Here is a 14,731-nt window from a genome sequence, read left to right on the forward strand (position 1 = left end):
CAGTGACGTTTTGGACCGTTTCAGGGCCATTTCAATGTTTCAGGGCATTTCAGGTGATGGTAAGGCAGCTAGAAGCCCCCTAGGGGCAACTCAATTGGCAATGGCCATGAAAATGAAGTGTTATGTGCAAGGAGTTCGAGGTTCAAATCCCCGATTCACCAGTGCCTGCAGAAGGGGCATACGTAGGCACCTAGAGGTTATAGTGGTAGTAGTTGGAATCAACCCCTGTCATGCGAGTATGAGACCAGCCCAGCTGCTGATTCCTCTGAACAAAAAAAAGGTACAGCAGCTACGTAGGCATTTCCTGCAACATACCTTCACGTTTACACTCTGCTGAATGCACAGTATTCAACCACAATACTAACACGGGTCTGTGACCTTCCTGTGAACTGATGAGCAAATAAATGTGGGGTGCAGGAACAAAACAGCCTGTGAACTCTGTGAAAACTCCTCTGATAACCTCAGACTCGAACAAATAGAACTCCAGCTCACCCATCCACTGGAGCAGCCTCCCAAAATCGTGTGAAGAGTTTCCCTTTCTCCCTGAGCACCAAAGGTTCCGATCATTATTGCTATAGGTCCAGGGTATGGAGGTTTCTGTGGCAGCGCTCCTTCAACACAGGTTTGGAAATTATGTCAACACTGTAATTAGCCCACACTAGAATGTATCTTAAAAGGCAGCGAGAAGCTTTAGCAACTTCAAGTTCTGCTCAGGGTATGGCACAGTCTCTCAAATTTGGTATAAATTTCAGAGTAGTGAAGCTTCATTTGCAATGAAACCTGTGACTTGGACTTGTATCCTGTCATTTTTATCACCATCCACACTAACACCTAAAGTAGCCCTGCCAGATCCAGAAGGATCAGGATTTCTAGGCCATGCAACATTCTGAGGAAATAATCCTTCAAAATAATCCTGTAGCAGCATACCATCGTTGCTATAGGTAATTCAAGGTAAGTGTCAGATGACAGCTGACACACTTCTCACAGTCATTTGAAGTCAAAATTTCTTCAAATTCCCAACAAAGTTACCCACCAAATGATGGGTAACACGATTCCAATACAGAAGTATACATCTCATAGATAGAAAGCACTGATTTTATTCCAACTTTTAGAAGATTTCCACCTCATGAACATGCAATAAATCAGAAACTAATTCAATCCTTGAAATTTAGCAATGTAGTTTATATTTATAGTCATTTTAAGATTTGATTTAACGTTACCAGGATTTTGAGAGATTTTTTTTGGGTCTATGAGTCAACCGGCATCAAGGACATGACCTATATTATCAAAGACTGAAAAATATGTTGACTATACTGTATCCATACTGTACAGAAAATTCACAGATTTTATAGCACTGCCGAATGTCAACCCAGCAAAACCCAATATAGATGAAGCTTACTGATATAACAAAAACTAGGATACCTTACAGTCAATATTTCATTCATGCACCTCGAATACAATGTCTAGCATTCTTTCCCTTGTATTTCTTATCTAATGGTTAGTGGTAAAAAAAGCATGTTCATACAAACAAGTTATTTTAAGAACAAGAAGTACATTGTAACACTAGTTAAAGAGAGTCTCAAAACTCCACGGCTCAAAGCTCAACATGGGCTGCAATCCAAATCTACACTTAACAATGCCCTGACCACACCTTCTAGAAGTCTTCTATTTGGAAACATGCATTAAAAATGTCGAAATAAATAGCACACATACTCATTCTTATCGGACTGAAAGGCTTCCTTCCTCACACAAGCCCAATCTTTGGCTTCACCTTCATCCTGGTTCACTATTTGAATAACTTGCAATGCAGCATCTATCACCATTTCTGCAATTCTGGTAACCTCCAAATTAAGTAAATTCTTTCGACATATATTTGTATCAGATGTTCAAGTGAGGGACTTCCTGCTTCAGCATATGCAAAATGACGATGCTTTAATTTGTTTCCATGCTGCATCCTTTAAAGGTGCCCTGTCAACTATTTTCTTCAAGGCTAGCGGGTGAAGCATGAGTGCCTGCTTCAGAAGCTCACTGGATGATACAGTGTCTGTTTGAGGAGTTTCACTGGATGATACAGTGTCTGTTGGAGGAGTTTGCTTTATTGGTGCGTCACGCTCAAGGTAGAAGCGTGCAATTGCCAGAGAAAATGAAAAAATTTGGAAGAAGAAAAAGTGAGTTGTCACTTCCATATTGATCAGCAAACAACTCTAGCCATTCATACTGCTGTGTCCTTAGAGAAAAATAGTCAATGCAGAAAAGGGCCCCAACAGGATCATCAGAATCCAATGAAAGTAACATTTTACAACTTCAAGAGCAGACCGACAACAACCTCTCCGGTCCAAGTTTTGCATATGTCGACGAAGAGCTAAAAATAATGGCTTATTGGCATCACATCTATAGTCCAGTCTACAGTTCCACGCACTGGGTTAAATAATGGATGCCATGCACATTCCAAGGCATATAAACATTTATCAATTGCGTCAACAGACCTCTGGTGATCTCCAGCATACTTGAATGCTCTTGCAAGAGCCAAAAGTGATTCCACATGGTAGGGATGTTGAGCCAATACAAAGGCAATACCATTTAGATCATACATGTTCTTTGCTTCTTCAAACTTCTTTAGTGCCTCCAAATATGAGGATGAAATGTGTGTACCTGACCAATGAAAATATTAATGTCAAAAGATAGGAGTATACAAAAAAAAAAAAAAATATGATTGAACAGAGAAAATCTAACATTAAAATTAAAAGGGAAAAAGCATAGTTTTACAAAATAAAACATTCCTCGAATCCACAATAATCATAATAGTTATAAAAAAACAAGCATATCTACCTAGAATAGCATATATATGAAAGACATGCATGCACAACCACATGCCCATCACAGATATAGCTATGAAACATAACTGAGATGAATAAATGAACAGTTCAATGGATAGCTGATTATAGGTATGGCAGTTTTGGTAGGTGCTGAATGCACACTTTACACGGTCTATGCTTGTTACAAACCAAACTATATCCCAAAAATAAACACAAGAGTGCCAATAAGTAGAATTCTTAGGACTCGGATATTGCAAATGACAGATTGTTGCAGAAACAAAGTGCGGGAATATCAGTAACATGCAGCCTAAAATAGTGCATTCAGAACATACAGTTTGTTCTAAAGCACACTAAAGAACTTGAAGTACTTAAATCACAATGTGTACTTACAATTATGTCAGGAATAACCCGATTATTCCTCTAAAACTCACAACAGAAAATATATCATTCAGAAGTCCTCGAACCTCATCTATTTTTCAGATTGTTTCAATACTAGTAGACATGATCAACCCACTATCACCTCCCTCGGGAATGAGATGATTGATAACAGTCTGTTATATGGAAGGTGACAAAGTTTGGTGATGTCTCTTGTAAACAAATTGCACACATATAAAAACTCAAATTTCCTAAATCCAGGCAAGTTATGGTTGTCAATGCCACTGTGTACCACCATTGAAGATCAATTTAGTTTTAAGTTGTTTTGTAAATCAATGTTTCAAAATTCAAATACACAATAAAAATATAATCTTAGCTTCTCAGTAAGATAGGAATTCAGAACCTGCCAATGGACCTTCTCACGCACAATTCAGATTATTTTTGCAAGGAAAGTCTGTTACCTGAAAAAATGCAATCCCTCTTTAGTTTCTACAAGTTCCATGGACAAGCTTCCATCCCAGCGTGGCCAGTAGTCTAAAGGAACAACAAGAATTGTCCTTCTAGTATGGAAGTTGCGTGGTCCACGCCTTAATCCCTGCTTCCTCCTCTGATTCTCACTGTTACTGCTATTTCTCACGTGCATTAATTACTTTGGAACCAAAAATCCGTTTAAGCTCATCTTCTGCTCTTAAGAATTTTGGATCTACTGATAATATTTCGGATGTACATTTTGCTGAAATATACTTGCCTCCCATCCCACTGTTTGTAAGTGGTGCTGTTTTTCCTGAATGGGCATCCAAAGGGTCGTGATCGGAAGTACATTCAGTCCCTGTGACATTTAATCTCTCCAAGAGCAGGTCAGCAGATGTATCCTTTTTTGGCTCAAAGCTAGATATCTTTGCTTTATTTTTCTTGTTTTTCTTTTTCTTGTTCTTAGGTTTAGCAGATGTAGACACATGTGAATAGTCTTCCCCAGCAGGGCCTGGTTTGCTATCTTCTTGATTGCTATCCACATCATTTAGCTCATAGGTATCTTCCTGTAGAAAGAGACAATGAATATCTAAATCATAAATGTAGGAACAGGCTAAAATAAAATCTGTGTGAGAGGTGAGAGAGAGAGACAAGCATCCCATAAATGTAGGCACAAGCTAAAATAAAACCAAAATTATTTCAAACTGATCTGATCTGCATGTGATTTTAAATTTAGAACTGAACTGAACTGAAGATCTAACTTTAAAAGTGAATTGAACTGAGCTGCAGTCAGAAATAACAACTCTACGATCTATCTATGGATGGCACATGTGTGCATTTGCTTTCATTGTCGTATCCTTAAACACTGCTGCATCCTTCAGCTTCTACTACAGACTCCAACAAGTATGTTGCTGCTAGAGGCTGCCACAGGTATGCTACAAGGAAATTTCGGAGCAACTGTAGTGCAACCAGTCCAAGCCTCCCCGTTTTTTATCAAAATGTAATCAACCTGTGAATTTGAAGGAATATACTTATCGGTCTGAACTCTATCCCTGATAAAATGGTACCAGATATCAATATGCTTGAAATAATCACGAAACACTGGATTCTCTGAGAGCCTGATGTAACTCTGATTATCACAGTAAAGCACTATAGGCTCCAACATTAAATCAGTCAATTCTGCAATCAACTTGCAAAGCAAGATTGCCTCACAACTAGCAGAACTGGCTGCATATACTATGCCTCTGCTGAACTAAGTCTTCCTGTTGCATGCTTCCTGCTGAACCAGGATATCATACCTGAACCCAAACTGAAACCAAACCCTCAAGCAAAGTCGCATGGTTCAGGTTCGAGTTCAGGTTAGGAAATGATTAGCTTTGGTTCAAGTTTGAATTTTTTTATGAGGTTTGAATGAAGTTCATATATATATATATATATATATATATTTTATAAACTTTAATAAAATATAGCACAAAATAGAAAGGAATCAACATCAATAAACATAAAAAATACTATCATGGACATGGAAACTGCAAGGCTTAAGCTGTGACATGAGGTTATAAGGTTGAGCTATGGACTTGGTCAATGGCCACAAGGTTCGATGAAGTTCACTGAACCTGAAAAATACTTTTAGGTTCATCAAATTGCAAACCTCAAGGTTAAAATTCAGTGAACCTTGTGACATATCCCTAAAGTACTCTTCATGCCACCTACATCTCCAGCCCGATTAAAATCCACAAAACCATGCAACATCAAATCACCACCTCCTCCGTACCTCAGACCATGATGGATTGTGCCCTTCAAGTAACAGAGCACATGCTTTGCAGCAACCCAGTGAATCTACATACTTCCAACTTCAACCATATACTAGCTCAATGCATTGACTACAAAACTAATATCGGGTCTGGCATTTACCAAATACATGAAGGCAACTACACCTCAAGGCTCAGGCTGATGGATTCTGCCTTAAGTGATGGAGAACATGCTTTGCAGCAACCTGGCGAATCTACTCAGCTCAATGTTATCAAAACCGAACCGGTGATCGAACTGAAAAACCTTGTGGACCATGAACCAGTTGAAATTGGTAAAAACAGGGACGAAAAAAATTTTAAAAAAAAAAATATATATTATATATATTTTATTACCAAAAACACAAAATATTCATATTTTAAAGAAAAACATATATATTCATATGAATCCAAACCATGTATACACAAATATGCAAAAGTTCTCATTTACAAAGCATGTAAAGGTTGCACATACCCAAAATAGCATGAGTGCAATCCATTTTTGAACGAAAACACATCAACAAATAGGCTCTAGAGTCTAGATGGCCTCTAGCATCCAAAAAAAAATCATGTTACAACAAACGCCTACATATCATCAAAATCATTGTCTATATTGTGGTTTTCGTCATCAATATAACCATTTAGGCATTAACATTGTCTATGAGAATGTCACTTTTACTTTAAGAATTTAACATTGCCATGAATTGCACGTCAATACTAGGGCCGTAGGCTTGATTATTAGGTTGAGGGCCATAGGCTTGAATATTAGGCTAGCCTAGGGGAGAATTAGAAGTGGGCCAACCAACTGAAAAAACAAAAAAATAAAAAAGGCATTTTTTTAATGTTGGTCTGCATAGGTACAAACTGCATGGAACCGTCTTGAACTGGCCGATTCGGTGAAGTAGGCCGGTTCGTTACCAAACCAGCCTATTCCAATTCGGAGGCCAGGTTCGGACCGGTTTTGAGCCAAAAATGGCCGGACCGGCCAATTCCACCTATTTCGGTCTAGTTCAGATAACACTGCCTCAACTCAACCATAGAATAGCTCAATGTGTTTATTACAAAACTAATATCAGGATTGGCCTTTACCAAATGCATAAGGGAAACTATCAATTGTTTATACATTGATGGATTAACCAAAGATGTGTAATGTACTCTCCAAATTGAGGGCTTATGGAGGACGTAATAGCCTATCCAAGCTTGTAGGCCATAGTCTTGTTAAAGGGGCAAAAACCCAATTTTTCCTATATTGGGGCAACGTTGGGTAAAAATTGGGTCAGCTAGGGCAAAATTAGGGGTTGCACACACAAGTCCTCACATTGTTGGAGCCCATGGAAAACTATAAATAGAAGAGGATTGAGATCAAATGAGGCATCATCATTGTGGATTAGTTCATTTGTTTCTTGAGCATTAGCTCCAAGGGTTTTAATAGCCTTTTTCTTGTCATTTCGGTGGTGAAAGATCCCACTCTCGTTGACACCATTCTATATTTTCTTTCTGTTCTGGCACAAAAAGACTACCTAGAAGGCAGCAAAATTTTGTTGATTCTTGATCCTTGTTTTGCACAAGAATACCAATCTAGAATGGCAGCGAAATTCAGTTTAATTCTTTGTTCTAGCACAGGACAATCACCTGGAGGCAGTGAAGTTCTCCTATCTTGTTCCCCTATTTTGGACACAGAAACTCACTTAGCTAAAACAATGAAATTTGTAGCAGCCTGGCTTAGGCCTTGGAGAAGGACGAAAAGGGTCATGTGAGTGACGTTGGATCAAATCAAGGTGTTGTGAGGGAAAACAAGTTGGATCAAGCTGAACGCAGTCTCTAAGGATGAGCCAGAACCATTTGCAAGGATTAGAAACCTTTCACAAAAGCATCCTATTCGACATCCTGTAGGGCCGAGTCACCCTAAGCACCTCGAGAGGCACTAGACTGTGGTTTTCTGAAGGAGCGAAGGTGCCTAAGACGAAGAGAGATGGAATAAAGTGTGGTGGAGCCCTCATAGAAGGTGAAGTAAGGGCTTGAAGTGTTCAGTCAAGCTGATAAACAACATGGAGTTACCCTAATTTAGTTTACAGGAGGAGTCAAGTTGATAAACAACCTTTCACAAAAGCATCCTATTCGACATCCTGTAGGGCCGAGTCACCCTAAGCACCTCGAGAGGAGGCACTAGACTGTGGTTTTCTGAAGGAGCGAAGGTGCCTAACATGAAGAGAGATGGAATAAAGTGTGGGCCCTCATAGAAGGTGAAGTTAGGGCTTGAAGTGTTCAATCAAGCTGATAAACAACCTAGAGTTACCCTAATTTAGTTTACAGGAGGAGTGTGAAGATCATGTGATGGAACAAAACCGAAATTTTTTGAAGTATCAAGTCAAATCATTGATGTATTTATTGATTTCATTAGGTGTGGTTGTGGATTATATTGGTCACATTCTCCTGTTGAATTTCAAACTTAAGAATTTATATTGGACTGGTTGATTTATCGAATATCGTTGGTTGATCTGTAATATTGTGCTATATTGCGAATTGTGGATGTTAAAGTGTATAATTGCACTAGAGTGTACCTTGTGAATAGGAATGAAAACTGTCAAATAAAAAACCTTATTTGTTCAAGAAATAGTAATTGATTTGATTAGATACCCTAGAGAAGAAAAACTATTGCTACAGGATAAAATTGCCCTAGTACGTTACAGTGGTATCAGAGCACAAGCATCTTGCCAGCTTGTGAGTTCATGAGCCTTGTATGCTTCCAACAAACACTAACAATGTCACAATAAGAAAGAAAAGGAACACATAGTGTTAAACCATGGAGGAAAGAGAAGGGCGAGGATAACAAGATCCTGGAATCTTTTTATATGCAATACTCCAGGGGCAGCAGCAAATGACAAATATATCAATGCAAGGAAAGAAATAAGGACAACAATTGATTCAAGGCCAGCAGGAGATAGCTCGGGTATTAGCTCAAGGACAACAACAATTCAATCAACTAATGGCTCAACTCCTAGGTAACCAAAACATTGTTGGCAACAACAGGACCACCACTGAAGGTAGCAGTAACCATAATCTTGGTCCTCCTATACGCACTAATGTCAGGGCAACCAGCAACAGGTATTCAAGACCATTACTTCCTCAATTTATAAATATCAAGCAACGACAGTCCCAAAAGCCAAAGCAAAGCCAATAGACTCTTTGATGACTATTTTCGGGAGTATGCAACATTGGAAGAAAACACTTGAGCGGCCTAACTTTTCGGGAGTATAGCAATATCAGATTCCAGAATAGACCCAGGGAGCAACGAAATTTTGATCTAATGTGCAAGGTAAGTAAACTTTCTCTCCCCTCATTTGATGGATCATCTAAATGTTCAGCAAGGGCTTGGGTGCAAAAATTGGACACCTACTTCAGACTTAACCCTATGTTAGAAGTGGACACCATCCAATTCGTGGCACTACACCTAGAAGGAGATGCACATGATTGGTGGTATCATGGACTGGTCACTTTGGGACATGCAAACATCACTTCTTATGTAGACTTTACACAGAGGTTGATAGATAGATTTGATCAGAAGAACCCAAACATACACTTCAGAGAATTGGCACAACTCAAACAAACCGGATTGCACAAAGAATTTATTGCAAAATTTGAACGAATTGCAGTCATGGTGACAGACATATTGGAAGAACGATTAGTCATGCTCTTTATAGAGGCATTAGCCAAGCCCCTACAAGGTTGGGTCAAGGCATTCAATCCCGCAACCCTTCAAGATGCCATCAAGAAGACTCGAGACATGGGAAATGCGGCAACTAAAGCTAAGGCTCTGTCCAAGCCTCCCATCCCTCAAAAAGATAAGGAGAAGAAACCCTTTCAAAGAGATTGGCCCAGAAGAGACAGGTTGGATGAGGAAACTCGAAGCGAACTAAGGCAGAAGAAGCTATGCTTCAATTGCAAGGAACCATGGGAACCAGGACATCATTGCTTAGGCAAGGGAAAGATTCACTACATCGAAGTGGTCTCTGATGACGAGGATGGAGAAGAACCCACTTCAAATGATAAAGAACCCGCTCCTAATGTCGAGCCTAGCAGTCCAAAAGGTGAGCCGCCGCAGAAGGAATCCCTACATGATTGGGTCAAGGCATTCAATCCCGCAACCCTTCAAGATGCCATTAAAAAGACTCAAGACATGGAGCATTACTCTGTCTCTCACTACAACTCTAGATCTGGGTATGGCTGATTTAAGCTCTAGGCTCAGGGTGTGGCTCAGGCTCACTCAATTTGGCTTCAAATCTAGTAACTGACCATCAATTCCCCCTTGTCAGATACAAGGTGAGAAAATAAAGAAATCTCAGCTGCAAGACATGTCAATACTTGGGAACAAATTTTGTGGCATAAATGAAATATCTTCTTGGTCATTGAAGCCCATTGCCAAGAAGCGATCCATTCAAGGTGAATCCTTTTTTTTGTAAGAGGCTTGTTTTTGGAACATCTATTTGCATGATCAGTATGTTTATCACAATGCTCACACGAAGAAAATCAAAACACTGATCTTTAACATGGCCAACTTTGTCATAATGTTAGCATCTACAAACCCGTGTGTTGGGTCCCTATAATACTAGTGATTACCCCATTACTATTGTAGTTATACCCCTTATTAATATTGTTGTGCCCCTATTGCCCCCATATTGTTATTATTGTGCCCCATAGAATCCCTCTATTGTTATTTTTGTGGCTTTATATTATTATTGTTAGGTCGGCTGGGTTATATGTGACTCCTTCGACTCTTATATATAGAAAGGAGGTTTTGTCATTTGAATCATCCAAGAATTGTTCATTTATGTAATGTAAAGGAGGTTGCCCCCTCGAAGAGGCTGAATTCTAAGGCGTTGATCTATCTTTTCTTGAACTGGTTTCATAACATTTGGTATCAGAGCTTTGGATTCTAGGGTTTCGCTGCTCCAAACAGCTCATCGTAGAATTTTCGCTATAACTTTTTTTCTGCAATGTTTCAGAAGCTAAAAAAAACCCATTTGAGAAGACATCGCGCTGAATCTCGGGTCCGAATTTCAGAGCTTTTTGCGCTATATTTGCGGAGATATGATCTGAGGAAGTTGGTCTTTTTGCAGACTCCTGAATTACATTCCAAAAAGGTGACCTGGGGAAAATCATCATAACTTTTCCCTGAGCATTGGATTGAAATTTAGTAAAAAGGTGTAGAAAGAGGACGGATTGTAGTTTCTTGTATATATTTTTCATAGCCAAAGGACGAAACAGTGACTCGTGGCACGTCGTACAAGTTCGCTCTACTGAACTAGTCTATAATCAGGTCACTGTGGGAGATTTCACATAACTCTTCCTTGGAGAATCCAAATTGGATCAGACTGGTGGCATTGGAAAGAGGACACAAAGGGCTACCACAAGTTGCAATTTCAGAACTGGATGATTTGAAAATACAGAGATACATCAGAGGCAATATCGAGCTCCTACAAAGTGAAAAAAAGGTGTGTAGATTCTTTTAAATTTTTTGCTTAAGAGTGGTTTAAAAATTTTATTTTGAAGGAATTCAAAGGGCTAGTAGAGCATTATTATCGGTAACTGATGCCCCGAGGAAAGAAAATGCAAACACCTAGTAAGGAACTTGAAAGCTCTAGCATGACTCATGAAGAAGAAGAAGAAATGATATATGTTATATCAAAATTACAAGAACAAGTGCAACAAGTGTCACTTGCACAAAAAGCAACAGAATCTAAGATGGATGGTTTAAGGAAAGATGTAGAAGCTAAGATGGATGGTTTAAAGAAAGGTGTAGAAGCTAAGATGGATTGTTTAAAGAAAGGCGTAGAAGCTAAGATGGATGGCATGGAAGCTAAGGTGAATGGCATGGACGCTAAAATTGATGGCATAGGTGATAAGATGGAAGAATTGAAGATAAATATGAATAAGTTGCTACAAGAAATGGTCACTAATGGTGAAAGGGTACTAAAGGAAACTCATGATGAGAACAAAAGAAATGTTAATCATGATTCCATAGACTCTAATGTTGGATCGAAGACTCACCATATTCCAAAAATCGATATGAGGAAGTTTGATGGCAAGGATCCCCCCACATGGATATTACAGATGGAGCAATTCTTCGATCTCAATAATGTGCAAAACACACAAAAGGTACGTATGGCAACTTTATATTTGGAGCCAAATCAGTTTGTATGGTATCAATGGCTTTGCTCTCGTAAACAATTTATCACTTGAGCAATTTTTACGGAAGAATTGATAGCACATTATGAGGATACAAAAAGCAACACTTTTTTTAGCCAATTGATAAGTCTCAAACAAAAGGGTTCAATAATGGAGCACATTGAGGAGTTCCAAAAATTGAACATAAGGGTAAAAGATATTCCAGAGAAGCATAGGATTGATGTGTTCATAGGGTCTTTAAAGGATAATATTCAACATGATGTTCGCCTTTGGGAACCTGATTCATTAGAGAAGGCATTCAAGTTAGCAAGAAAAATGGAAAGCAAAATTATGACAACCATGAAGCATACAACTCACAACTATAAAGACGGAAGTGTTGTTGCCCCTAGTCTTCCACAACCTATAAGGTTGACACCACAACAATTGGAAGAAAAAAGAGCAAAAGGGCTTTGTTACAGTTGTGATAGCAAATACACTAAAGGTCATAAGTGTGCTGAGAAGAAATTATTCTACATAGATTGTCAAGAGGAAGAAGAAAAAGAGCAAGAAAGGTCAAAAAAAGAGGATATACTCCAGGAACAAAGCCTAGATGAAGAACAAATAAATCCAACTATATCTTGTAATGCATTGGCGGGAATTACCACTCCTCAAACCATCAAGATAGAAGGAAAAATCAAGAAGAAAAAGGTAATAGTGTTGATTGATTCAGGAAGCACCCACAATTTTTTTCATTGTAAGGTAGCAAAAGAATTAAATTGCTTCAGATATCCAGCACCAGAGTGTCAAGTGATGATTGCAAATGGAGGAACAATAAATTGCTCTGGAAAGTGTCATAATATCAAGTTATCCATGGGAGAATATGTATTGACTAGCCCAATGCTTTCCATTCCAATGGGAGGTGTTGATGTTGTACTAGGAGTCCAATGGCTACAATCCTTGGGTACAATAGCTTTTAATTTTCAAGAACTTTTCATCAAATTTTCTACGGAAGGAAAGGAAGTTGAATTAAGGGGCATTGCAGGGAAACCAGGAAAGATAATTAGCTCTAAGGGTATGACAAAGCTTCTAAAAAAGGAGCAAAGAGGTGTAATTGCACAATTATGTTTGCTAGATGTTTCCACATCGGAATCATCTATTTCTCCAGATCTCCAAAAAGTCCTGGACAATCATTCCAAGGTATTTGAGACTCCCAAAGGTCTCCCACCTATGTGTGATCATGATCATGCTATTCATCTGATTCCAGGAAGTGTTCCTCCAAACATCAGGCCGTACAGATATCCCTATGTCCAAAAGAGTGAAATTGAACGTATGGTTGCAGAAATGCTAGAGGCTGGTATAATTCAACCGAGTCAAAGTTCTTTCTCTGCTCCAGTAGTATTGGTGCACAATAAGGATGGATCATGGTGCATGTGTCCGGATTATAAGGAGCTCAACAGGCTCACTATTAAAGATAAGTTCCCCATTCTTGTCATTGATGAATTACTGGATGAATTGCATGGATCAATTTACTTCACCAAGTTGGATCTTCGTTCAGGATATCATCAAATCAGAATGAACACTGAAGACATTCCGAAAACAGCATTTAGAACTCATGAGGGTGATTATGAATTTTTGGTCATGCCTTTTGGCCTTACCAATGCACCTTCAACATTTCAAGGTTTGATGAATTCAATTCTCAAACCATTCCTTAGAAAATTTGTGTTAGTATTTTTTGATGATATACTAATCTACAGCAAGTCTCGGAAGGATCATGTTGAACATGTTGACAGGGTGCTACAAATATTGGAGGAGAAACAATTATATGCAAAAAGATCCAAATGTTTCTTTGGAGTCCAGGAGGTGGAATATCTGGGTCATATTATATCTCATGAAGGAGTTAAGGTAGACCCTAGCAAAATTAAAGCCATTAAGGAATGGAAAATCCCCACATTTATAAAGCATCTGCGAGGATTTCTCGATTTGACAGGGTATTATCGCAAGTTTGTTAAGAATTATGGGAGAATAGCAGCACCTCTAACAACATTATTAAAGAAAGATGCATTTTCATGGACTCTGGAAGCAACAAAGGCCTTTGAACATCTTAAAGAGGCAATGTGCCAAGCACTGGTCTTAGCTACACCGGACTTCACAAAAACCTTTATTGTGGAATGTGATGCTTCAGGAAATGGAATTGGCGCTGTTCTAATGCAAGATGAAAGACCCATTGCTTTTGAAAGTCGTCCAATCAAGGGAAAGTTTTTAAGCAAAGCTATTTATGAGAAGGAAATGCTGGCAATACTCCATGCACTTAAAAAGTGGTGACCCTACCTAATGGGAAGACACTTCAAGGTAAAAATGGATCATGATAGCCTTAAATACTTTTTAGAACAAAGATTATCCTCTTAAGAGAAACAAGAGTGGGTCACAAAGATGTTGGGTTATGACTTTGAAATCATCTACAAAAAAGGGAAGCAAAATGTGGTGGCAGATGCACTCTCAAGAAAGGATGAGGATGTGGAAGCATTGTTGTGCGCCATTTCTATTATCCAACCAGATTGGATAAACGAAGCAAGGGAGGAATGGAAGAATGACAAAGAAGTGTGGGCACTTATTCGAAAGTTACAACAAGATTCCAGTACGTCTGATACATTTAGCTGGCAAAATGATTCGTTATGGTACAAAGATCACTTATACCTCTGTAAGAATTCTCAGCTAAAACAAAAGATTCTTATGGAATTGCACACTTCTCCCTTAGGAGGGCACTCAGGATTTTTAAAAACTTACCACAGGGTTAAGAAGGAATTTTTTTGGGATGGCCTTAAATCAGATATTCAAAAGTTTGTGGCGGAATGTTTGGTTTGCCAACAAAATAAAGTTGAAACAATTAAGACACCGGGTCTATTACAACCTTTATCCATTCCAAGCCAACGTTGGGAGGAGGTTTCAATGGATTTTATCACAGGTTTACCCAAGTCTGAGGCAAAGAGTGTCATCATGGTGGTAGTTGACAGACTTACCAAGTGATCTATCTTTTCTATCTTTTCTTGAGCTGGTTTCATAACACTATGGTTATGGAAGAGGAGCAGGATGTGGAATAGGTGAAGATGAACAATTCTT

At 38.8% G+C, this 14,731-nt stretch overlaps 1 protein-coding gene across 1 annotated transcript in view; it reads right to left on the reverse strand.

The window, feature by feature from the left end:
• Positions 1 to 1,667: 1,667 nt before the first annotated feature.
• Positions 1,668 to 14,731, reverse strand: part of LOC149153363 (transcription factor-like protein) — a 34,199-nt gene continuing 21,135 nt past the window's right edge. The window contains 8 exon segments of the mRNA XM_089439150.1: positions 1,668 to 1,819; positions 1,822 to 1,937; positions 1,939 to 2,150; positions 2,152 to 2,303; positions 2,306 to 2,410; positions 2,413 to 2,651; positions 3,650 to 3,822; positions 3,824 to 4,228. Coding sequence (XP_089295276.1) covers positions 1,683 to 1,819; positions 1,822 to 1,937; positions 1,939 to 2,150; positions 2,152 to 2,303; positions 2,306 to 2,410; positions 2,413 to 2,651; positions 3,650 to 3,822; positions 3,824 to 4,228 — 1,539 coding nt within the window. The 3' untranslated portion in view covers positions 1,668 to 1,682.

Source organism: Pinus tabuliformis, chromosome 9, assembly GCF_031772625.1.
Source record: "Pinus tabuliformis cultivar Carrire ecotype Pingquan chromosome 9, CPIR1, whole genome shotgun sequence".
Lineage (NCBI taxonomy): Eukaryota > Viridiplantae > Streptophyta > Pinopsida > Pinales > Pinaceae > Pinus > Pinus tabuliformis.